Raw genomic sequence first — 24,840 nt, forward strand, 5'->3', positions numbered from 1 at the left:
AGTCCTCGATCAATATTTATGAAGTGTCTTAAAGAAACAGAACCCCGTCCACATAACTCAGCAGTAAGGCCAAAGCTAATCCCAACCCTAATCACTCTGAGAGGGCTTTTACTTGGTGCCCCAGTTGCTAACACAGTTTGCTTAAAGATCCTAAAGATTTGACCTATCTGAATCATGAGTATGAAGAAAGACACTTCAGGAGAACACATGGATTTGTTAAGTCCAAACCAGCGATGCTGGCACAGGCAACAGTGAAGAAAAACGAATGCTGTGGCTGAGTAGTAATACTTTTATGTCTCATCAGCCACGTTAGCACACTAGCTGTCATCACTAGCTGTCATTCAAAGTTGCCACAGTGTTGTCAATCGGCCTTTGTCAGGCATGTGTGTTTATTTTCTTTGACTTCACCAACGCGCCATGTTGAGGTATAGTTATAGTGAGTTGTGCAGTGAAAGTAATAGCCATGAACTTTACATATGTTTATCATCTTTGGTAGCATGGGAAGCTATAAAATTGCAGAAAAAAAAGCAAAGTGTGAGGATGCCAGGGATCATTCTTTGGATAAATTGGCATTTATTAACAAGATTGATCCAAACGACCTGACCCCAACAAGTGGGAACGCAGTCACTGCTGTCTCCAACCTCACACTTGGTGGTTGGACTGCGAACAGTTCAGAAACTATAAGTCATGAATTAAATTCATGCTTTATTGCACTTGGGTCTCCGGAGTATTCTGGTACAATTTCTATCCTCAGTTTTTGTAGACTGGGCATAGTTTGGCCCCATGACAGTGGTTCTCAATCTCAAGGCCACATGCTCAGCACATTTTTGTGTTGTCTTTGCCCTAGCTCATGTGACAGTGCTCGTCTATTAAAAATGAAGCCTTTTGGGAGGTGCTGTATGTCACAGGTGTAAAAATTTGGAAATGGTTCCCCTAGCATTGAGAGTCACCTCAAACTCAACCCCAGCAAGACAGAGCTGCTGTACATCCTGGGAACTGCTGGACTTCACAATGATCTTGCCATCTCCTTGCACTGAGAACTCACTGGTCACTAAACCTACAGAAGCACAAAGTCTTGGAGTGCAGATTGCAGATTTCTCCTGTACAACATCCGGAGAATTCAACCCTTCCTCTCGAGAGAGGCCGCCCAGGTGCTCGTTCAGTCTCTTGTCACTTCAAGACTTGACTACTGCAACTCCCTTCTGCTGGTCTTCCTCTGTGCGCAATCAGGCCCCTGTAGTTAATCCAGAATGGAAGCTCCTAAGTTCATCTATGTAACTTTATTGCTGCAGCATTCTCTTTACTGGCTTCCTGTAGCTGCTTGCATCAGATTCAAAACCCTGACGCTGGCCTACAAAGCCAAGACTGGACCAGCCCCTCCATACTTGATGGTAATGGTCAAAAGCCAAACTGCACCAAGAGCCCTTCGAGCTTCAAGTACGGCTCGGCTCAACCCGCCATCCCTTAAGATCTACGGAAGACAAGCGACCAGGCTTTTTTCTGTCCTGGCACCAAAGTGGTGGAACGAACTTTCTCTAGGTGTCCGAACAGCAGAGTCGCTCACTGTCTCCAAACGCAGACTGAAGACCCTCCTCTTCCAAGAGGACTTGGGCGAAGTGCAGTGTCAAGTATTATGGTCTCCATATTGACTTGTGTTTAGTAGAGTCTAAACTTAGAGGTATCTTTGAATTTTAGTAAATTCAAACTAGCTGAGGTTGTTCTTGAGTAAATAGCAAAGCACTCTTATAAGTCACTCTGGATAAGAGCATCTGCTAAATGCCATAAATGAGTAGGGACTAAAAATAAATAAATAAAAAAAGTTTTAACATACAATATTTGAAATAAATACACTGATTAAAGAGAGATTAAAAAGCCCTCATCATACATTTTCTTGTATTTTAGTTTTTCCCTCGGGTCTACTTGGGATGTTTGTGTGGGTTTATGACCCAATTATTCTTTTTTTGTTTTCATTTATTTGCACAGGCGGATGTTTATAAAAATGTTGTCGTACACAACAAAACTAATGCATTTAAAACAGGCTCATTCCACAGCTTAGTTTCTCTATATATGGGCTATGTGAACTAGGGACTGAATGTGAACTAGTTTCAAAGTTTCTTATTCATAAAAGGTGAGGAATTTTCTTTAATTTTTTTATGATGATAACATCTTGCAGATAATCAGACAACATTTTATGCTTTTCTAAGACAAAGCAAATATGCACCACATATGAAATATCCATTTGTTTATAAAAAGAGCATACATTGCAGCTGTATCTATCAGTCCAACCACTGGCTGAACTAAACAGCCTCCCTCCTCCAACACTCCTGACTGATTTATCTCATCAGCTAATTATCAAACCCTTCACAAGCTCAATCAGGAAGCACCGAGCAGGGAAAACACTACATTAGAATTAAGGTGAGAGGAGGGTGGGGGTGTAATGCGAGGAGACGCAGCTCGGTGTTAGAATATTCAGTATAATTGTCCTGGTGTCCCTTGTATCGGATTTCCTGAGTAGATTAGACGCCATGTCCCATCCTACCCCCAGGATTCCAGCTAACGCAGCAGCCAGGTGAGCTAGAGGAGGAGCAAATTGAAGAGGCTGACACCTGACACCTGCCCGTCACCTAATCTGCACCTGACACAGTGTCACAGTTGGCAGCTGCTTTAGGGAGGATGAAAAGGCCTGTAGGCAGTATAATCTACCATCACGCATCATGGGCTTCTGGACCGCTCTGGTCTGATAAAATATTAATTGTCACATTGAAAGGATTTCTTTGCTTGCACAAAATAGAAATTCATACCATTTATTGAAATGTACTAAAATACCTGTAAGAGTTATGACCTGGTCCTTAATAGCAACGCTTATTGTTCAACTGGGTAATTAGCTTGCTAGGTTTTACGACCAGTCCCAAAAGGATACCTGAGCATGTTTTGTCCTTTTCCATGCTGGGATGGGGCCCATGTTGCATTCATTTGTTCGTCAATGGCACAATAAAGAACAATGGCAGCGATCAGTGGAAAGACTTGGACCTCTATATACTAATTCAACCTGCTGTGGACTGTGGACTGAACCAAGAACTCTGTAAATACACTGCCAACCCAACCCCTGACCCACTCAAGCTTGACCAGAGTGTTGCAAAGTTGGACAAATATTACAGAACACTGGCAATAATCCTTGGCAATTTAGTTTTTGCTGGAAATACAATTTGAATGAAGAACTCATTACCCTAGTTCATAATGTAGTTCAGTAATGGCAGCCGGAGTCTGAAAGACTAAGAGACTTATCTGAGTGAACCTAGAAGAGAGCAGCAAATCAAAACCCCTGTTTGAATGCAAAATATCTTAGAATGATTTAGCAGACTCACTATGGAGAGGTGGTACACTGTTCAACTGTTACAAATAGCATTTACAAACGGTCCTACTTACCATAGGGGGTAGTACTGACCATGCAGGGTGCCAAAACTTTAGCTTTGTTATTGTACTGTATTGTATTGTAAAAAAAAATAAACAGAAAAGGGTAATTTTGCAAAACATATTAACGAAATGTTGAAAATCAGATAATCTTTTATTCACTTAGCTATTCAGTGTTTAACCAGGGGTGCTAAAAGATTTGCATGTCACTGTATATACTAAATGATTGTGTGATAAAATGCTTAGTAGACTTAGTAGAATACAAAAACTACCCCAACAGTTCTTCTAAGTTTGTCTTGTTTTGCAACATGAGACAAAGCAACTGATTACTCAAGGCACATAGCACATATATATTATATACCCATACTCTGACCATAGTCTGCTCCAAAGTGCAGTGGATCTGAACAGAAGGCCAGTCGTGGAGAGCAGGCACCTTTCTTCAGGCTTTAAAAATAGCCAGTAATTACATTTCAGAGCAAAATTAAAAATAAATGATTTCTGCTTTATTAATGACTGTCGACATGTCATGGTGGCCAGTACAATATTAAAAGTCTCATCCACAAGGGAACACGAACATACACAGGCCTGAGAAAACAGTGGACAGTGTTTTTGTTGTTTGGGGATGCATTTAAGGCAAGGGACTGCCTGATATGAACAGCACTGCATGGAGAAACGCAGGCCAGACTAAAGAGAGAGAGAGAGAGATAGTTAGAAATAAGATAAAAAGAGATAAATAGGTATAAGACATTAATAACACTGGCAACTATTGGCAAATCGGTCACATAAACTGCCCAATCAATGCTCTGCTCCCAAACATGTTCTTTTATAGCAACAAGATTCTACAGAGAATCAATTTGTTTTTTATTAAAATATCTCAGTTTAGGAAGTGTTATTCATTTCCAAACAAAAAAGGTTTTGCATAAGTGTGAATCACACTGTTAGTATAGACCTTCTATATAACATAATTCCACTGTTAATGAGATTGTTTGTATAGACCTAATTCCACTGTTAATGAGATTGTTTGTATAGACCTAATTCCACTGTTAATGAGATCACATGACATAAAAACTACATCTTTGTCTTACAGTGAAAAAAAACATATGTGAATGACCCTTATGTCCCTTAACCCCAACACAGCAACAGTTGCTATGAGAGAACATAGCACAAAGAGGTCAGTTGCGTCAAATTTACGAAAAACTATTTGTACAGTTCATCTGAGACCACATAATGATGCCCCAACCACAACCTTGGCATTAACCATACCCATAACCCTCCATGACCTCTTATCTTCTTGTTTACTGCACTTGTACAGATGTAAAATCACACAAAAGATCTGAGAATGTCATGATCCAGACAAACCTGAATTTGTAGCAAAACATAATAAAAGAATAAAAATAGATTGTCAGAAACCAGTACTCTTAAAAATAAAGAAGCTTCAAAAAGTTCTGTGAGCAATGTCATTAAAGAACCATATTGGTGTGAGTGTGAAGAACCTTTAAACTAGTAAAGTTCCTTTTCATCAAGTGAAGTTTCCTGAAGCCTTTATAAGGTTATTCACACCCACATAAAACGATTCTTTATGGAACCAAAAGTGTTTTTCTATTCCGTTGCTTAAAGAACCCTTCAAAGCACCCTTATTTTTGAGAGCACAGGTGTGTTGCACCCCTTTACAGAGCAATGTTATTAAGAAAGTCCTCATTGTCCCCATCCTGAAAGGTCACCGCAGTGGGCGGGGCCTCCGCTTCTGTCAGCAGCCTCCTCTCCAGTGCGAGGTCCTCTGGACTAAGCTCCTCCCCTTTGGTGAGCACATACATGAAGTAGTGGAAGTTGTCGCCATAGTGATAGTGGTTGATGGACCAGTTGTATTCGGTGCGAGCGTACAGTCTCTTGCGGAAGTGTGGCTGGGCGAAAGTCACCGATATGAAGCGACCTCCCGGCTTTAAGACTCGACTGATCTGCAGATAAACATGAGAAAGGAATAAAGTCAATAATGTCAGACTGGTAGACGTGACAAAGCAATTTAAAAATAAGCATGGAGAAGCAAAGCACAAACTACTGTGGGATAAGGAAAATGTGATGTGGTTAAGTACAATGTACTTTTGCAATGTTCTCATATAAGCACAGCTACTCATTTTTCCTGTATTCAGTGAGAGATTGTTCTGAGATTTTTGAGGGTACAAGTCAGAGAATTCACCCCTTTACTTTACTGCACTAGAATGAAACACTGTATTTTCCTTGGCAACGTTTTTTTCAGCTATCTATCCACACAAACTGTCTTAGGAGGATACAGAGAGAACACATAGAGGACTTCAACACTATGCGCTAAGCCAAAAAAAAAGAAATCAGAGCTCATCCGAAAGCCTACCAAACGCAGGAAAACCAGGAAAATCCATGTGTTTTAAGGCACACAAAACAGGGTTGTAAATATTCGGATTAAATCACATCTGAGCATTTTTGCCCCTACCAATGTCACCTATCTACAACTGAAAATACTCAATGAATGCATTCTTTGGTACATGTAATGATCTTCTCTGTGGCGGTCATATACCAATGTCACCTATCTACAACTGAAAATACTCATTGAATGCATTCTTTGGTACATGTAAGGATCTTCTCTGTGGCGGTCATATACACCACAGTTTTTAAACCATGGAGTGAAACTCCAAACTCCCAGTGAGTACAGCCTCCACACTGCAGGGTTAGTTATAGCGCAGTGCTGCTACTAAGCCTCCCCCAAGAGAAACAATGAAAGAAGTCCATACCTGCCCTATAAATTCTGAGAAGTTCATTGTTTGGACATTTCTGTCCACAGATTCAGAGGACATGTACTACCGATGTCATGTACATAATATATATGGCACACATGGATTGAAGAAAATCGAAGACTGTGTAAAAATGTGAAATGCTGGAGGTACCAGAGGTTCTCCTTTTGGGTCCAGTATCAGACTTAATGTTAAATGTTATTCCTGGTTCAGCTTTTCTATTTGTTCGGAACAGAGCTAAGCTAAGCAGAAAAATTACTACATGCTTTTATTACCTCAAGGCTAGACTATTTCAAAGCACTGTTGTCAGGTTGTTCCAGCAGGAACCTCAGTACACTTCAACTAGTTCAAAATGCTGTAGTCAGGGTCTTTACTAAAACTAGAAAACTTGATAATATCAGTCCAGTTCTGTTGGCAGTGTTTTGGCATCAGGTTCAAATTCCGTACTGATTAAAAATTCTACAATTGACATACAAAGCCCTACATTGTCTCGCTCCTGAGTACCAGCAAGATCTCATTTCCTATTGTGAACCATCATGATAACTTGATGAATTTAATATGCTGGATCTTTCTCAAATACATTTTTAAATGATTTGGCAAAAACTAAATCTGGGCTAAATCTGACCACTTACATAAATAAGTAGACTGACCAACACAATATGCAACAAAGCACTAAACATGACTATTTTATTCCTCAGCTATGTCCCAAGCATATGTGGTGGTGGAGTCTATGTATAATAAGTGCTGTAATTTATATATGTTAAAGCTCTTAAACATTATTCTGACCATAACAATAACACACCCTTGTGGTGCTCTGAATGAATAATAACTACTTCACACTGGTGAAAAAAAGAAAAGCCTGAATATAATAGGTTAATTATTAATAACTCTATTTAGGTCATACTGTAACTATTACCATTACCCAGCAGTGCCATGTAATATATGTGCCTACTAACACACTAACACTAACCATTAGCAAAATGGGACACACTTACTCGAAAAAATATACAGTCCAGCTGAATACATCAGTGTCACAGGAGAATTTGTGTGTGTGTCACATGCAACAGCAAGCCATCGTCTGCCTTGAAGTACTGATAACACCTCTAGGTGAGAACAGAGAACGGTGCTTGTGTGTAAGCGGGAGAAAGTATTAGAAGAGGAGCAAAAAAAAGCAGATCAAAAAAAGAGAAATGGAGCAGATCTCAGCTTCTGGTAAAAGACAGAAAAACTGCAGGTGGCCAAAAAAAAAAAACAAGCTTACTGCTGGAAGTGTTGCCAGAAAGTATGCTTGCAAAATATTCAGCATATTCAGCACTGAGTTTTTAGGTCAAATAAAGCTTTAATTAGGCCTGAAATATTGGTTTGAGCCCAAATAAGGCCTGAAACATTCTGTCTAATGCTATATGCACATATTGTTAAACTTAGAACCTGAACCAGACCTGAGTCTTGCTAGATTCGATCCAAAACCCACCCACTAGTGTCTAAGGACTCAATGAAATGCTGTCGTCTTTGAGCGATACATTCTTTATGTAAGTTGTATTAGAAAACCTTGGAAAACGTGCTACCAAGGGTTCTTTCAGCAATGCCATAGTACAGGTCTTCAAATCTGGACCTTGCATCCAGTTTCCAGTCCTGGACTTTGTAATCTTTGGTAGGTGTGACACTATATGGGCAATCAATTGCGTTTCCTTAACTTCCAGTGAGAACAAAATTTAAATGGAAACTGGATTCAGGGGTCCAGAGGTTCTAGACCTGGACCACAGAAGAACTACTTTTGCTTCATTGAAGAACCTGCTTGTTGAAGGAAGTGTGACGAACCTTTTAAAGGGTTTAAAAAACTTTTACACCGTTCACAGATCTCAAATTTACAGATTTACAAACAGGTTCTTTAGGGAAACAAAACTGGTTCTTCTATACCATTGCTCAAGAACCCATGGCAAAATAGCATTAACAAAACGTTAGTTAGCGTAGGTGGCAGCTGTTATCAGATCACAAACAAAATGACAATGTTCAGCTATTCAAAATAAATATATATATATATATATATATATATATATATATATACACACACACACACACACACACACACACACACACACACATATTTAGTTCATCTCAATGCTTTGTTATATATCCTTTGTTGGCAATGACAGAGGTCAAACATTTTCTGTAAGTCTTCACAAGGTTGGCACACACCGTTGCTGGTATGTTGGCCCATTCCTCCATGCAGATCTCCTCTAGAGCAGTGATGTTTTGGGGCTATCGGCGGGAAACACAGACTTTCAACTCCCTCCAAAGGTTTTCTATGGGGTTGAGATCTGGAGACTGGCTAGGCCACTCCAGGACCTTGAAATGCTTCTTACGAAGCCACTCCTTTGTTGCCCTGGCAGCGTGCTTGGGATCATTGTCATGCTGAAAGCCCCAGCCACGTTTCATCTTCAATGCCCTTGCTGATGGAAGGAGGTTTGCACTCAAAATCTCACAATACATGGCCCCAATCATTCTTTCATGTACAGGACCAGGGACTGGGCCAGTCGTCCTAGTCCTAGTCATCCCCATGCTTCACATGCTTCTTTGGATGCAACTCAGCATACACTCTTCTCCAAACACAACGAGTTGTGTTTGTATCAAACAGTTCTATTTTGGTTTCATCTGACCATAAGACATTCTCCCAATACTCTTCAAGAACATCCAAATGCTCTCTAGCAAACTTCAGATGCGCCCGGATATGTACTGGCTTAAGCAGGGGAACACGTCTGGCACTGCAAGATCTGTCCCTGGCGGCGTAGTGTGTTACTGACGGTAGCCTTTGTAACGTTGGTCCCAGCTTTCTGCAGGTCATTCACTAGGTCCCCCCGTGTGGTTCTGGGATTTTTGCTCACTGTTCTTGTGATCATTTTGACCCCACGGGCTGAGATCTTGTGTGGAGCCCCTGATCGAGGGAGATTAGCAGTGGTCTTGTAGGTCTCCCATTTTCTGATTATTGCTCCCACAGTAGATTTCTTCACACTAAGCTGCTTGCCTATTGCAGATTCAGTCTTCCCAGCCTGGTGCAGGTCTACAATTTTGTTTCTGGTGTCCTTCGACAGCTCTTTGGTCTTCACCATAGTGGAGTTTGGAGTGTGACTGTTTGAGGTTGTGGGCAGGTGTCTTTTATACTGTTAACAAGTTCAAACAGGTGCCATTAATACAGGTAATGAGTGGAGGACAGAGAAGCCTCTTAAAGAAGAGGTTACAGGTCTGTGACAGCCAGAAATCTTGCTTGTTTGTAGGTGATCAAATACTTATTTTCCACCATTATTTGCAAATAAATTCTTTAAAAAATCTGCCAATGTGATTTTCAAAAAAAAAATTCTAATTTTGTCTCTCATAGTTGAGGTCTACCCATGATGTCAATTACAGGCCTCTCTCATTTTTTTTAAATGGGAGAACTTGCACAATTGGTGACTGACTAAATACTTTTTTCCCCACTGTATATACAGTGTATATATAATTTTACAAGCAGTGTATTGACTTGAAATTGTATACAGCACCTTTAAAACATCTTAATGAATGTATCAATTAGTGCCTCCCACCAACATCCCAAAACATTCCATCTTTTTGACCTGCTGTACCGCAACATCACTGAACAGCCGGACGTGCTTGGAGGAAAACACTAACTGCCAATTCTGCTATGTCGACTAAACCCAAGACCAAGCTATTTCAGGCTCTAGGTCAAATGTAGATCCTGTAGCTGCTCTGGAAAACTCTGCTGTGAAACCAAACACCAACAGGTCTTTTCCTGGAAAGACAGGCTGGGGAAAAAGGGCTTCTCAGACCACTGATGTAATTAAACCATCAGGAATGTTTATTGATCCCGGCCTGCTGACTGACCACTTTGGCCACTCATTAGGGTTATAATGGAACTAAAACACCACTAATGTCTCTCAGGGTAAAGTATTTGAAAGTGTGAGGTTAGGTCTTCTAGAGCTGGAGGTGTGGTGTCTGGTTGGGGCAGAACCTAATTTAATGTAAATAATCTTTCATCAACAAAATCTCAGACATTCCAAGACTTTTCATATGAAATGTATAAATTTATGCTATTTTTAGTCAGTAAGCACATATTTTAACATTTAATCTTTTAAAATGAAACAATTTTATTATACTATGCAAGCATTATGTCCTGTCAAAATTACGAAAAAAAAAAATAATAACCATGCCATGGTTCTGATGTCATCACTTGGCCAATCCTGGCAGTCAAAGGGCACTCCAAATGATATAAGCTTCCAAGATAAGGGGATAAAGTTTAATATGTCCGTCCAAACCCAACAGTTTGTTCTACAAGCCTGAACTGAATTTTTAACAGGACACAATCAGAACAGGTGCCATTTACACACATCTATCAGCCATACCATTAGCAACACCTGACCCTTACCCTAATACTGAAAAAGTCTGCCTTGTGCCATCATAGATCACAACATATCTGAACATTTAAGGCATGGTCTTCACAAGCTGTCTGAAGGCGTCCTGTGGGATCGGACACCTTAGCAGCAGATCCGTTAAGTCTGTTAAGTCAGTTTTGAGGTGGGGACTCCATGGATCGCATTAGTGAGCCTTGGGTGTCCATGACCCTGTGGATGGTTCACCGGTTGTCCTTTCTTGGAGCACTTTTGGTAGGTACTGACGCTGCATACCGGGATCTCAAGATCTGCCTGATGTTTTGGAGATGTTCTGCCTAATACATCCACACTTTGACAGATGCCCTTGTAGATGAAGATAATCAAGATAATAAACTTCACCTGTGTGTATTAGCTTTAAAGGTACAATAGTAAAATGCTTTAACTCTAAGGTATAAAAAACAACCTGAGCACAACACAGCAAAGTCACTTGTGCACAAGCAACACCTACACACAGATGAAGATAATCAAGATAATAAACTTTACCTGTGTGTATTCGCTTTAAAGGTACAATAGTAAAATGCTTTAACTCTAAGGTATAAAAAACAACCTGAGCACAACACAGCAAAGTCACTTGTGCACAAGCAACACCTACACACAGGTGTCACCCTGCAGTGTTTTTTGTCTAGCTATTAACACAGCTGATTCAACCCAACAGCTAATTAATAAGCCTTTCGTTAGCTGAATCACATGTGTTAGAGAAGGGACAATGCCAAAGTGTGCAGGAGCACTCCAGGAGTAATGCTGGGAAACATGGTCTTTAAGACACAGAACACAGTTTGTGAGTAATATAGGGGTGATTGAACTTGCAAGTAATTTTAGGGCAGGAGTGTGTTGCTGAGGGCTGAGTGTACTGCCTGGCTGGCATTAGCGAGGAGGAAACATCTGAGAAACAGCCTGGAACCAAGAGCTTTAACATATCCTACATATATGAGTAAACACTGCACTACTAACAGAGAGAGAGAGGGACAAGGAGAGTGAGAGACATAAAAAATGCAGCAAATTGCAATGTATTTATAGAATAAATAATGTGCAGTAATTCGTCAGTAATAAATGACAGCTTTACAGGTGAAGCCAATAAACCTTAACTGTCAGTGAAAGTAATTTCTGCATTATTTCTGATTTAATTTTAAACAATGTAAGGAACTACTGCCAGATTCAAATTATGTGAAGGTTTGTGTATGAAAATGATGCATACAATCACTGAGCAATTTACTAGTGTAAGACTGTCTGTTAATCTGATAAAGTAAGGTGCTTCATTTGTAATTAGTTTTATTTTATGAAGTGACAGTTCCTTAAAATGTGTTTGTGTAAATTTTATATTCAAGTTTAGATTAAAGAGCAGGAGGAAAAAGAATATATAAGGATTAAGAACTAGTTTGTCTGTACTTGGATTTAATTCACTCATGTCCACGCTACTAATACTCCTAAAAACTAAGGATTACATTAGGACTCGTACAGCTACTTTACACAATTATCCAATCAGCCTAGCATGTGGCAGCAGTGTAGTATTTAAAAGCATGCAGATACATGCCAGCAACTTCAGCTAATGTTCGCATCAACCATCAGAATCTGGAGAAAATGGGCTCTCAGTGACTTGGAGCATAGCACGATTGTTGGTGTCAGAAGGACTGGTTTAAGTATTTCTAGAACTGCAGATCAGCACACCAGCCTCCAGTGTTTACTCTGGATGGTGTAATAAAGAAATACAGTGAGCAGTACTTCTGAGAGAGACACACCTCGTTTATGAGAGAGGTTGGTGTGGCGCAATGGATAACACCAGTACCTGCCATTGAGCTGCTATACCATGTGGGAGACTGGGGTTAGATTCCCGGTCTGGGTGACTATCCTTCGCTACACCAATTGGAGTCCCTGGGCAGGACTCCTAACAGTACATTGGCCCAGAAAAGCAGGAAATAGTCATTTTGACTTCATTGATTAACTATCAATGAAAGTCAATGTAAAAAGATTTTCTTCCAAGTCACTTTGTTCATCATGGAATTCTGATCAAGAAAAACTAACTAATCAGCAGATTAAAAAAAACAAGCATGCAAACACACACATTTATCAGCCACAATCACAGGTAACAGGAAAAAAGTCCAGCCTTTCGTACACTGCAAGTATGGTTGTTTGGTAACTTCGGTCCATCTGTCTGTCTGCCTTTGTGTTTCTTTCTCACACTGAAAAATACACAAGAGTCTGATAGGATATTAAACTAGTCTTATCTCATACAAAAAGCCAAAGCACCATCATACCCCACTTATGAGATGATGTCAGTGCTGTTTACCTAAATTATTCACTCGCCCTCAGTGAGCGCACAAGAGAACTGACACATATGCACACAAATGGAAGTCTACATATACATCCCTGCTATCTGTCCTACCGTTGTGTCTTGACCTTGACTGCAAAAAACACTCACATTTACACTAATGACGCAGTATTTTACCTCTTAAACCCTCTTATTATGGAGGAGTGAGAGAGAGAGAGAGGTGGGGGGTAAAACAGCACTTGACATTCACCTGCAATTATTTTCATCAGGGTTACATTAGCATCATCGCCGAGTGCCATTTAACATAGCAGGGGCACACACACACATACACACACACACCTGGGAAAGATAAACACTATGCCAGAGTTGATACTAAGTGATGTTACCGAGGTAAAGCTGTTAAAGTTTCCATAAAGCTGCACAGTTTACATGATTTTCTCCTCTACTGACACAACATGATGCAACTTAGTAACGTTCATATAGGTTGATTGTTCCACTCCAGACATACAACCTATTTGGTTGTTGTTTCACCTGTCCACTGGTAGCGCTGTTGAGCAAAATACTCTCAAGCATAGCCATTAGCTCCGATCCAAAGCCTAGGCTGTGGGCGAGGTAGGCCGCATTTCTCTGCCGTTACATCATAGAAGGCTGTTCCAAAACGAAGGACCCTTCATATACATCCCAGAAATGCAGCCTACGTTCGAAGCGATTTGGAGGATGCAGCTGATGTATCCTTCACAGCCATTGGTTAGCCACAGTTCTCTGCGCACATACAACTTAGGGTTTTTTAATAATTTTTTTTTTTTTAAACATTCATTCATGCTGAAGCATAAACAGTAGTGTTAAATGGCTTCCGGTTGTAATCAATGACTGAGGCTACTTCCCAATAATTACACCAATACACCAATAACTCAACCAAACACAATTACAAGTTTCCACTCCATCAAGTTTCATAAGATTCAACTCCAGGTATCATAACTCAGATTTACTCATGTTTGTGATTAGAAATGCTCGAAGAATGGCCAAGATAAACTAGCCTTTTGTCCATGTCGCAGGGGCTTCCAGACATGTTAACTGCTCTCCAGTTGACTGTGCTGAAGCCTAATGAAGATTGTTGAGGAAGGTTGTAAGCTGGCAAGCGCTCTCTTAAACGGCGCAGGTGGAAGTTCGGTAACGCTACTCTTTAGAGCTGGAGGTTACAATGCAGTGACCACTATAAAGGTCTATGGCAAGAGGCAGGACCTTTCCGGTGGCGTCACCAGGCAGCCTGGTTAGACTGTTCCATTTGTGTGACCAACAGATTACTAAGAAGGAGTTTTCATAGGACAGTCCTAGCATTCGGATACACAGTCCACTGGACCTGTGCAGGTCAAATAAGGGCTTGGCTGTGTTCGTGTGTTTGTTTGTGTGTGTGTGTGTGTGTGTGTGTGTGTGTGTGGGTGTGTGTGTGTGTGACCCAACCTTTTTTGATCATATTATATACAGCACTGACCGTAATGCAGGATATGAGGATGTTGTGTATTTGTGTTTGGAGGATTTGTTTGAGATGGAGGCAGTATGTAAATCTCTCTCTCACACACACACACACACACACACACACACACACACACACACACACACACACACCCTGCAGGAAGACAGCATTGTATTTGGGTCACGTTTGCATTTTATCTTTCACTCTCTCCCTTCTCTCTCTTTTTACCTTTCTAACTTCTGTTTCTCCCTTTCTCTATCACACCACCCTCCCTCTTATTACATTTCTCTTTCCTACCCCCCCTCCTGTGCTCTTCTTGTGTGCATCTCAATCTTGCTACCTTCTGTCCCTTCTAACCTGATCTACCAATCTCTCTTTCTCCAACTCTTTCCTTACCACTCTCCCTTCCTTACCTCTTTCTGTACCTTTCCTTACCTCTTCCTCCACCTTTCCTTAATCCCCTCTCTTTCCTTACCTCGTTCTCAACCTTTCCTTAACCCCCCTTTCCTTACCCCTTTCTCTACCTTTCCTTAACCCCCCCTTTCCTTACCCCTTTCTCTACCTTTCCTTAACCCCCCCTTTCCTTACCTCGTTCTGTACCTTTCCTTAACCCCCCCCTTTCTTTACCCCTTTCTCAACCTTTCCTTAACCCCCTCCTTTTCCTTACCCCTTTCTCTACCTTTCCTTAACCCCCTCCCTTTCCTTACCTCGTTCTCTACCTTTCCTTAACCCCCCTTTCCTTACCCCTTTCTCTACCTTTCCTTAACCCCCCCTTTCCTTACCCCTTTCTCTACCTTTCCTTAACCCCCCCTTTCCTTACCTCGTTCTGTACCTTTCCTTAACCCCCCCCTTTCCTTACCCCTTTCTCAACCTTTCCTTACCCCTTTCTCTACCTTTCCTTACCCCTTTCTCTACCTTTCCTTAACCCCCTCCTTTTCCTTACCTCTTTCTCGACCTTTCCTTAACCCCCTCCCTTTCCTTACCTCTTCCTCCACCTTTCCTTAACCCCCCTTTCCTTACCTCTTTCTCTACCTTTCCTTACCCCTGTCATTTTCCTTACCCCTTTCTCTACCTTTCCTTAACCCTATCCCTTTCCTTACCTCTTCCTTCACCTTTCCTTAACCCCCTCTCTTTCCTTACCTCTTTCTCTACCTTTCCTTACCTCTTCCTCCACCTTTCCTTAACCCCCCCTTTCCTTACCCTCTTTCTCTACCTTTCCTTAACCCCCCCTTTCCTTACCTCTTCCTCTACCTTTCCTTAACCCCCCTTTCCTTAACTCTTTCTCTACCTTTCCTTAACCCCCCCCTTTCCTTACCCCTTTCTCTACCTTTCCTTAACCCCCCCTTTCCTTACCCCTTTCTCAGCCTTTCCTTAACCCCCTCCTTTTCCTTACCCCTTTCTCTACCTTTCCTTAACCCCCTCCCTTTCCTTACCTCTTTCTCTACCTTTCCTTACCTCTTCCTCCACCTTTCCTTAACCCCCCCTTTCCTTACTTCTTTCTCTACCTTTCCTTAACCCCCCCTTTCCTTACCTCTTCCTCTACCTTTCCTTAACCCCCTTTCCTTAACTCTTTCTCTACCTTTCCTTACCTCTTCCTCTACCTTTCCTTACCCCCCTCCTTTTTCTTACCTCTTCCTCCACCTTTCCTTAACCCCCTCTCTTTCTTTACCTGTTTCTCTACCTTTCCTTTCCTTAACTCCCCTCCCATTCCTTACCTCTTTCTCTACCTTTCCTTACCCCCCCCTTCTCCCTTTCCTTACCCCTCCCTCCTCCCTTTCCTTACCTCTTTCTCTCTCTTCCTTATCTCCTTTTCTACCTTTCCTTACCTCCTTTCCTCCCTTTCTTTACCTTCTTCCCTCTCTTTACCTTTCTCTCCCTTTCCTTACCTCTTTCTCTACCTTTCCTCAACTCCCTGCCTTCCCTTACCTTCTTCCCGCTCCTTACCTCTTTCTCTTCCTTTCCTTACCCCTTCCCTTTCCTTACCTCCCTCCTCCCTTTCCTTACCTTCTTCCTTCTCCTTACCTCCCCCCCTCTCTTTACCTCCCCCCCTCTCCTTACCTCTTTCTCACCCTTTCTTTACCACCTCCCTTTCCTTATTTCCCTCCTCCCTTTTCTCTGAACAATGATCTGTGGATAAACAATATCTGTTCATCATAATCTTTACACAATTATCACTCCTCCTTTTCACACACACACACACACACACACACACACACCTGTACTAGGTCATACGGGGAAACATGTCAATTAATGGCTTCTTTCCATCTCACATGTGTCACTAGCCACAGGAGTGTGTTAACGAAGCCAATCCCAACAGCCTCCAGGATGTTAGCAACACCCTGCTTTGTTTTCATCCTTCTCTTTCCATTTTTTTTCTTTTTCTGTCTTTCTCTCTATATATAATTTCACTCTTCAGTGAGTGTATCTACCAAGGACTGTGAACTCAGAGCTGTCATCTGCAATCCTGTGCATTTGCATGTGCGCATTTGTGTGACAGAGTCTTGACTACATTGGGGCTACAGTGCTAACTACATGCAGAATTATGCCTCAGCCTCGCACATCTCAGTATTGGTGCAGTGTCTGTATGTGGGGAGCGCAGGTGGACAGATGTCATTGCTGACACCTCCAGCACCCGGCACAGGTGGCAGGAAACAGGAGGGCTTGCACTGGCATCGTGATAAGAGCTCCTAGCAATCGCTCCTTGGCTGCCATTAGAATCCAGCAATGAGAGATTGGAAGCAGTCCCATTTTTCACTCTCTTCTCTGAGTACATCATGGATGTACCTTTAGTAAAGATGATCTTTAGATACAGGGAGATGACTAGATGATCCAGCTTTCATAGTGACATTGGAAATCTAAAATCTGTCAGTTTTTCATTAAACATATACAAACATCTCATCCTGAGGGCCTCCTCCAGAACAGTCTGGGTAGTTGCTCCTTAGAATTCAATGATTAGTTTAGCTACAGCCCTAAATTTTCAGCTAGTTTTTATATTTAATCCAAACAACCAAGCAAACCATTGGAATGTTTTAATGGCAACAACCAAAAGATATACTATACTAACCTGACTGGGTGTGAGGTTTTCCCTGAACACCACCACCAAATGAATACCACCTGGATCAATTTAAATGTGTTTAATTATTTACATATATTTATATTTTCTATTTCTATACTGTTTACCAACATGTCATTCTCACAGACCAGTCTTGATGTGAGCACACATTCATTTTAATGGATGAAGGGACGAGTAGGCAGCCTTAACGACTAGCATGGCCTGAGTGTGCAGTGAGCAGAACATGGAAATGATCTTTGATTTGCAATCTGCAGCACACTGCTGAGTTCAACAAGAGCGTCTAGTTTTTGTGAAATTGTACTAAAGAACTGAACTTGATCTGGTTGGTTGTATTGACTCTTGCTTGCTGTTCAGTAGAATATATTGAACCTCTGTGCAGGTAACTGCTTGTGGTTTCTTCTAAAGTAAAAAAAAAAGTTTATTCTGCTTTTGTTGGGAAGGCTTTTTACTGAATGTTGGACCATTGCTGTGAGGATCTGATTGCATTCAGCGACAAGAGGATGAATGAGGTCAAAACGATCACCACCTCACCTCATCACCAATTCCCCAACTCATCCCAAAAGTATGAGCACCATCATTCCAGAGAACAGTTCCACTGATCCACAGCTCATTTCTGGTGGGCTTTATACCCTCTAGACCATGCCTGGTGTGCTCCAGAGTGTCCTATCCTACTGGAAGTACTTCTCTACAGGAACTAGACAGCAGTGGATGCAACTTTAAATTATCTGAATGCATCCATTAAAAGTGGTGCCCACAAATATTTGGACACACAATGTAGGAAAATGTAAAGTTATGAGTCTTTCCAAGGAATCCTACTGGTGTAGCGAACCCTAGACCAACAGAAAATCTGCGTCAGCTTCATTCCTGAAATTGCAAAAATTGTTTACAGCTCTGCTCTAACATGATAGATCCCACTGTCCTAAAAAGTACATTAAACTGGAAAAAATAAACTGGACAAATCCAAATAAGCAAAGACTATCAGTATACAGTAAGAGAACAATAATAATATCAGAATCTTTGTAAAAAAAAAAAAAAAAAAGGACTGTTTAATAAATTTAAACAGTACACATAACCCTAATCTAATATAACCCTTAAATCTAACCCTAAACCTAACTCAAAAAGAATAAGGTTAGGGTTAGGTATAGGATTACATTCAAATGACCGTCATTAATATTCAATGATGAAGTGATTTCTTCTCAAGAATGTTTGGTGAATAAGGCCAATTTTCTCCATTTCTGTGCAGCACAATACTGTAAAAAATACAGTGATAAAGCAACAGAGTGCCTGTATCCCTGCCAAACATCTGACTAATCAAAGAACACAATGAACACCCACTTGTATTATTTGTTGCACTTCAGCTCTTGGAGTGTGAAACCAATCCAAGCAAATGAAAAAGATACAATGTCACAAAAAACAAACATAATTCTGACTTTAGAAAATTAACTACGCCCTGTTGAGACTGGATTAGTTTATTGGATTATGACCCGAGCATCGCTGGTTCATCAGCAGCCAGAGCCAGAGAGAGCACAATTGGCCTTGTTCTCTTCGTGTGAGTACATAGTTCACATTAGTTCAGTGTTGCTGGCCGGCACAGACATCTGCTAGCCAAAGCATCAACCTATCGGTGGCTGGTTGTACCCTAAATCTGAAATTTCTAATTCGGATTTGGACCACTTTCATATATGCTAATATAATCCGATACATATTCGATACGCAGCAATGAGACTTAGTCTGAAGATTGTTGCAACTTTTACATCATTCCAACTCGACATTCACTAAGGAGAAGGGAAAAATGCTGACAGACAGCAGTGAGGGAGGTTTTTTAGTGGTGGGATAGCGAGGTAAAAGGCTGCACAAATATTTGGGGTGATGTCTGTGTTCAAACCAAATTAGGCACATTTTGCAACAACTCCTGTTCAAAGATATTCCTAAAGTAATGGCCAAATGTGGACACAGAAAGACGTGACTGCAGTGTCAGAGAAAAAAAACCTTAAAAGCTTTAAAGAAAAGTTTCAAATAATGGCCAAATAATGTGCCTTCATTACAGCCAACGCATTCTCAGTGATAAGCCCAGCTATCGGCCACGGGAACTCCTTAATAGCTCATGTGAGGCTGGCAAAGAAAGAGGCATTGCTCTTTAGCACATGCAAGTCAGTTTAGGAGCGTGAACTAATCTGGCGAAAGTGAGCTAAAAGTTATACTGAAAAGATAAATGATGCCTTTGGTTAAAAAAATCTGATTTGGGCCACTTTGTTTTAAAGCATATAGAAGTGATGAGTAGTCCTGCTTAATGACTGGCATGGCCCAATTTGTCAATGAGCAGAACATGAAAATGGTCCTCATTTCCCCTGAAAAAAACGCCTGGAAACAACTACTTGCCGAATCTCAAAACAGACAAATATAAATGGTACCAAACTGAAATAAAAGCCAGTGTCTCGTTGACAATGTGATCAGAGTTTAATAACCGAGGAGACTGTAAAAAAATTAGGCCTACAGATGCCCCCCTAATAAACTAACCCAATCAGAATAGGGTCTATGTGGGCATTTCAAACTCCAGTCCTTGAGAACGATTTGGTAATTTTGCTGCTCATCTACTCAACACATCTAATGCAACTCACCAAAACTCTGCTGCACTTCAGGTCTCCAGGAACAGAATTCCACACTGTTTCATGTAATAATAATCTGTAAAAATGTGACTTGAGTTATAAACATTATTTATGCGTCCAAATGAAGACAACCTGCTGCTGCACTGACTGTGATGGTGCAGGTGTAGTGTGATATGGTGGGTTGTTTATTAGTCTATGTGTGCTTCTCAGGATGACCGTCATTAAGTCTGATTTGTCCGCATTGATCAGTAGCTCCCTCTTAAGTGGCCTTGTTTGAAATTCCTAGTAAACTGAGCCCCTCAAGTAGCAAAATTCATCTGAATCCTCTGCACAGAGCTGTGTGTGATGCAGTCCACAGTGAACTAATTACAGCAAAGCAATCCAATATTCTCTCAATCTGCTGCTGTCTGACACACTGTTACATAACAGCCCAATTACACAACTCGCCACCATCACACACCACACACTACACACGCTGCTGCCACCACCTTTAAAATCATGCATGGGCGCACACACACACACATACAAAGATTAACACTCACACATACATGCATGCACACACACTGACAGACACAAATGCTTTGAATACTAACACATTCACTCACTAACAGACACATTCTAGGACACACACACACACACATACATATACATTCTTGTATCTTGTATGTATGTACAGTCACCTGCTCAATCCACCCAGCCGACCCCCCCCAGACAAGCAACCCCTAGACCAGTCATCCACCACCTAGACCAACCCGCTAAATCCACTCACCCACTAGATTCAATGTCAATCCAGTGTTGACCTACCCACCCACTTAATGCAGTGTTGATCCAACCCAGAGATCCACTGGGTTGACAAGATCCCAGAGTCCCATTTGGTTGACAGTGGATCTTGACCCACTCATCCAGCAGATCCAAAGTCAACCCGCTACTGGCCCACCCAACCAGTCAACCCACTACTGGCCCACCCAACCAGTCAGCTGTAACATATAGTGTCAAACCAATGTCGACCCACCCACCCAGATGACCCAGTGTTGACCCACCCACTCAGTTGACCCAGTTACATAAATGTATGCACACACAAATGTCTAAAAAGATGCACACACACACATACACACACTTGCTGACACACAAACACTTGCATCACACACACAGTTCATCTTACATTAACATATACACACATACATGCATGCAGAAAAAATACATGCAAGATGAGTGCACTAAACATCAGCTGCAGATCCCTGATCAGGTAACTGTTCACTGCAGGATGAACTGCAGAGACTTTCTGAAACTGTGTTTTTCTCTTCAGATTAGGAGGCTAAGTAGGTAGGTGTGTGTGTGTGTGTGTGTGTGTGTGTGTGTTGCCAGCTGGTAGGATGTGTTTGAAGCGCTTGTCTTTAAAATGACTCGACAGAAACCTGCTCCCCGCGTCCCTGCCGCCTCGCCGCTTCCTACGCCGAGTTACCATGGAGACTGAAGTTTCAAGCAGCAAAGAGCTATCTATCTGGGTCACGACACATTCGAAAAAAAAAAGATATATAAACAACAACAAAAAATGGATCAAAGGATTCTGCCCAACATTGTTCACTTGTTTATTTCAGCAACTGTACAACAATTATGTCTGACACTTTTCTGTTGTTTTCTTTTTCTTACTTTTTTCTTTTCTTTTTTTGTTTTTATTTTTAGATAAAATTGATATCATTACTTACAGTTGTTTGTTTTTGTCAGGTAGTGCATATGACATCATTCTGTTCATCAGTATGTACTGCCACACAGCTCTGTCATCTGCACTGCCACTTTAAAACTCTATACTGTAATGATACCCCAGGATGCCTTACATCACTACATTATATTAATGTAGTTACTGCACTGTTACATTACACATAATTCATTCTGTATATTACATTATATTAATGTAATTATTACTGCACTACAATCACTTTTTACGCTTTTATGCCTCTATCATGCTGCTCTCTTGTTTGATTTTGCTGCTGTAAAAACTGACTTTCCCTGTGGGATAAATAAAGTGATCTATCTATCTATCTATCTATCTATCTATCTATCTATCATTTTATTCATTTCTGGGTCAGAATGTGTGTACAACATATTTTTTTTAATAGTAAAACATTAATTGGTATAATTTTAACACTAAAACTAAAACCATTCACTAATGAGAAATAACCGTTACATTAATGAGCTCCCTATAGGGACAAATGTATTGGGACATCTGCTTTTTCACAGTTTCTTTCAAAATCAAGGGGAAAAAAAAGTTTACCCTGCTTTTGTTGGAGTAACATTCCAGAGACCACTGCTCCTCAGCATGGCTGGGGGGCTTCATACCACTCAGAGCCTATGCCTGGCATTAGACACGGTTCCAATAGGTTCATGTTTATCTGCTCCAGAGATTCCTATTCTATTGGCGGTACGTCCCTACAGGCACGAGACATCTGTCTCAGCAATTGGTGCATAATCTTTAACAGAGAAAAGGTTTCTACAACTTTTTAAGATATAAATGGATGATCAGTCTTTGGGCTGGATTAAGCTATGGTGTGTGAGAGAGATGAGGGAGTGGTAAGACAGATAGTTATGAGATTTAATCCATATTTCAGCATAAATAAAGTGTAATCTACCCTCTGAGCTAAACATTAGCAACGCTGTGTTTACATCGCTAAGTAAAACCACTAATATGTCACTAAGCTCTGTAAAGAGAGAGACCTATGGGTAAAAGTTGGGGCCAAACTTGGTAACACAGTTAATTAGCTTTTAAAAAAAAAAAAAAAAAAAAAAGGTTAATGTTAGAGTTTGTAGATTAATCACATGTGTTAACCTTAACAGCACTAACAATAACTGAACAACTTACATAACAACAAGAAAAAGCAACATGGCAGCTATTCTGACCATGTTAAAACCTAAATGGACTCTGCCACTATGCAACTATCTGCCACTATTAATATTACCACTATTAACACTATTAAAATTAACTATTAACTTACTCTGATCATCACTGCCATGACTACATTAGGTTATACTACACCATGATTAATATATTATGATTATGATCAGAGCAGTTCAACAGTATAGATGATTTGGTAACTTTTATCAATAATTTTAAATAGTTCTGACCAGAGGAGGATGGGTCGTGTCCCCCTTGTAAGTCTTGGTTCCTCCCAAGGTTTCTTCCTCCAGCTCTGAGGGAGTTTTTCCTTGCCACTGTCGCTGTTGGCTGCTCACTGGGAGTCTTTGATCCTTCATGTCTTCTTACATTATTTCTTTTTTGTCTTTTATTAATTACTAATTATGCAAAGCTGCTTTGTGACAACAACAGTAATTTGACTTGACTTGACTTTATATAAGTTAAAAATATTATAGAAATGAGTGAAATGCAGAAATTAGTGTTTTGGAGAAACATTAATGAAGATATATATACGGGTTTCTGTCCAACGTCATCGCGGACATGGGCAGAAAGCAACAGAAAGCCGCAGCCCACATAGAAAGGAGCAGAAATGACAAGTTAATAAATAAACTGCACCACCCACAAAGAAGATAATATTTAATATTACAAGTTATAAGTTATAAGTTTAGGCGATTCAACAAATCTATGCATATTTCATAAAGTTTAAGAAGCTACAAAAATATTTATTCACAACAAAATAAACACATTGTCATTTATTAAGGTCATGAGAATGACCCATATAAAATTTGTGTCAGAAAACAATGCCTTGTAATCTGTCTATATAAAACACTATACAGCCGAACAGCACTAATTATAGGCCATTATCCCATTAATACTATCAGGCTTTACTACCTCCATTATCACCATTGGAAGATTAGTAGACAGAAAGGATTATAATGAGCCTCTAGGACTGTTTCCAAAGTTGTGCATTTGGTGGTCAGTAGACTGGCTCTGCACGTCCTTATCAATGCAAGTTTTACCGTTAAAACTCCTTCTACAGTTTTGCTGATCAGTATTTTGACCATTATTTTTACTGTAAAAATCCTACATTCCCACACCCACTGTGAAGGTACATCCATATATAATAAAAAAGACTGCACTCTAAAAGTTGCAGGGAAATGCCATTTCAGTTTGTGCACTGTAGAGTATTTGCCCATTTTACTGTAAAGACATGTTTTGCTGGCTCATGGTCATACATTTTTCAGTATAACTTCAAAGGTTTGACATCTGTCTGTCTGTACAGGGGTGGGCAACGGGGGGCCTGAGTCCAGCACAGCTGGCTAATTTTCCTGCTCTAACGGAATAACTGTTAGACTTGACAAGTAACAGGCCAGTTGAATCAGGAGTGTTTGAGCAGGGAAAACACAAAACTGTGCAGAGATCCAGCCCTAAAGGACCAGAAATGCCCACCCCTGGTCTATACTGTGAACCTACTGGACCTATTGGAACCATGCTTAATGACATGCAAATTCAGACATGGGCTAGAGAAGCAGCGGAGCTGTATTTTCTGGAATGATGGTGATCCATCCAATACTTTTGGGATGAGGTGGGGTGGTGTTCATCCATTATCCTAACCTTAACTATTGCTCTTGTCGCTGAACTCTCAACTCTTTTTAATACCACTGATTTCAGAAGAAACAATATATGAGCAGGGGTCCCAATACTTTTGTCCACAAAGTGTGCTATGTATAAAAAGTTCACATGGTTTAGCTAATTCCATGTCTCTGTTTTATAAAAAAAAAAACCAATACGCCACTCTTTATACTCCTTCTTTATTCATAATAGGGCTGCAAGATATTGGGGAAAACTGACATGGCGGTATTTTGTTTTTCTGCGATAAAAACTGATTACTGTTAACA

General features: G+C 40.7%; 1 protein-coding gene across 1 annotated transcript in view; it reads right to left on the reverse strand.

Moving 5' to 3' along the window:
• Nucleotides 1–3,892: 3,892 nt before the first annotated feature.
• The window catches only part of ece2a (endothelin converting enzyme 2a), a 137,048-nt gene continuing 116,100 nt past the window's right edge, over nucleotides 3,893–24,840 (reverse strand). The window contains exon 3 of the mRNA XM_072669009.1: nucleotides 3,893–5,366. Within this exon, the coding sequence (XP_072525110.1) occupies nucleotides 5,079–5,366 (288 nt within the window). The 3' untranslated portion in view covers nucleotides 3,893–5,078. The remainder of the gene's footprint in view (nucleotides 5,367–24,840) is intronic.

The sequence above is a fragment of the Salminus brasiliensis genome, chromosome 23 (assembly GCF_030463535.1).
Source record: "Salminus brasiliensis chromosome 23, fSalBra1.hap2, whole genome shotgun sequence".
In the NCBI taxonomy this organism is placed as follows: Eukaryota; Metazoa; Chordata; class Actinopteri; order Characiformes; family Bryconidae; genus Salminus; species Salminus brasiliensis.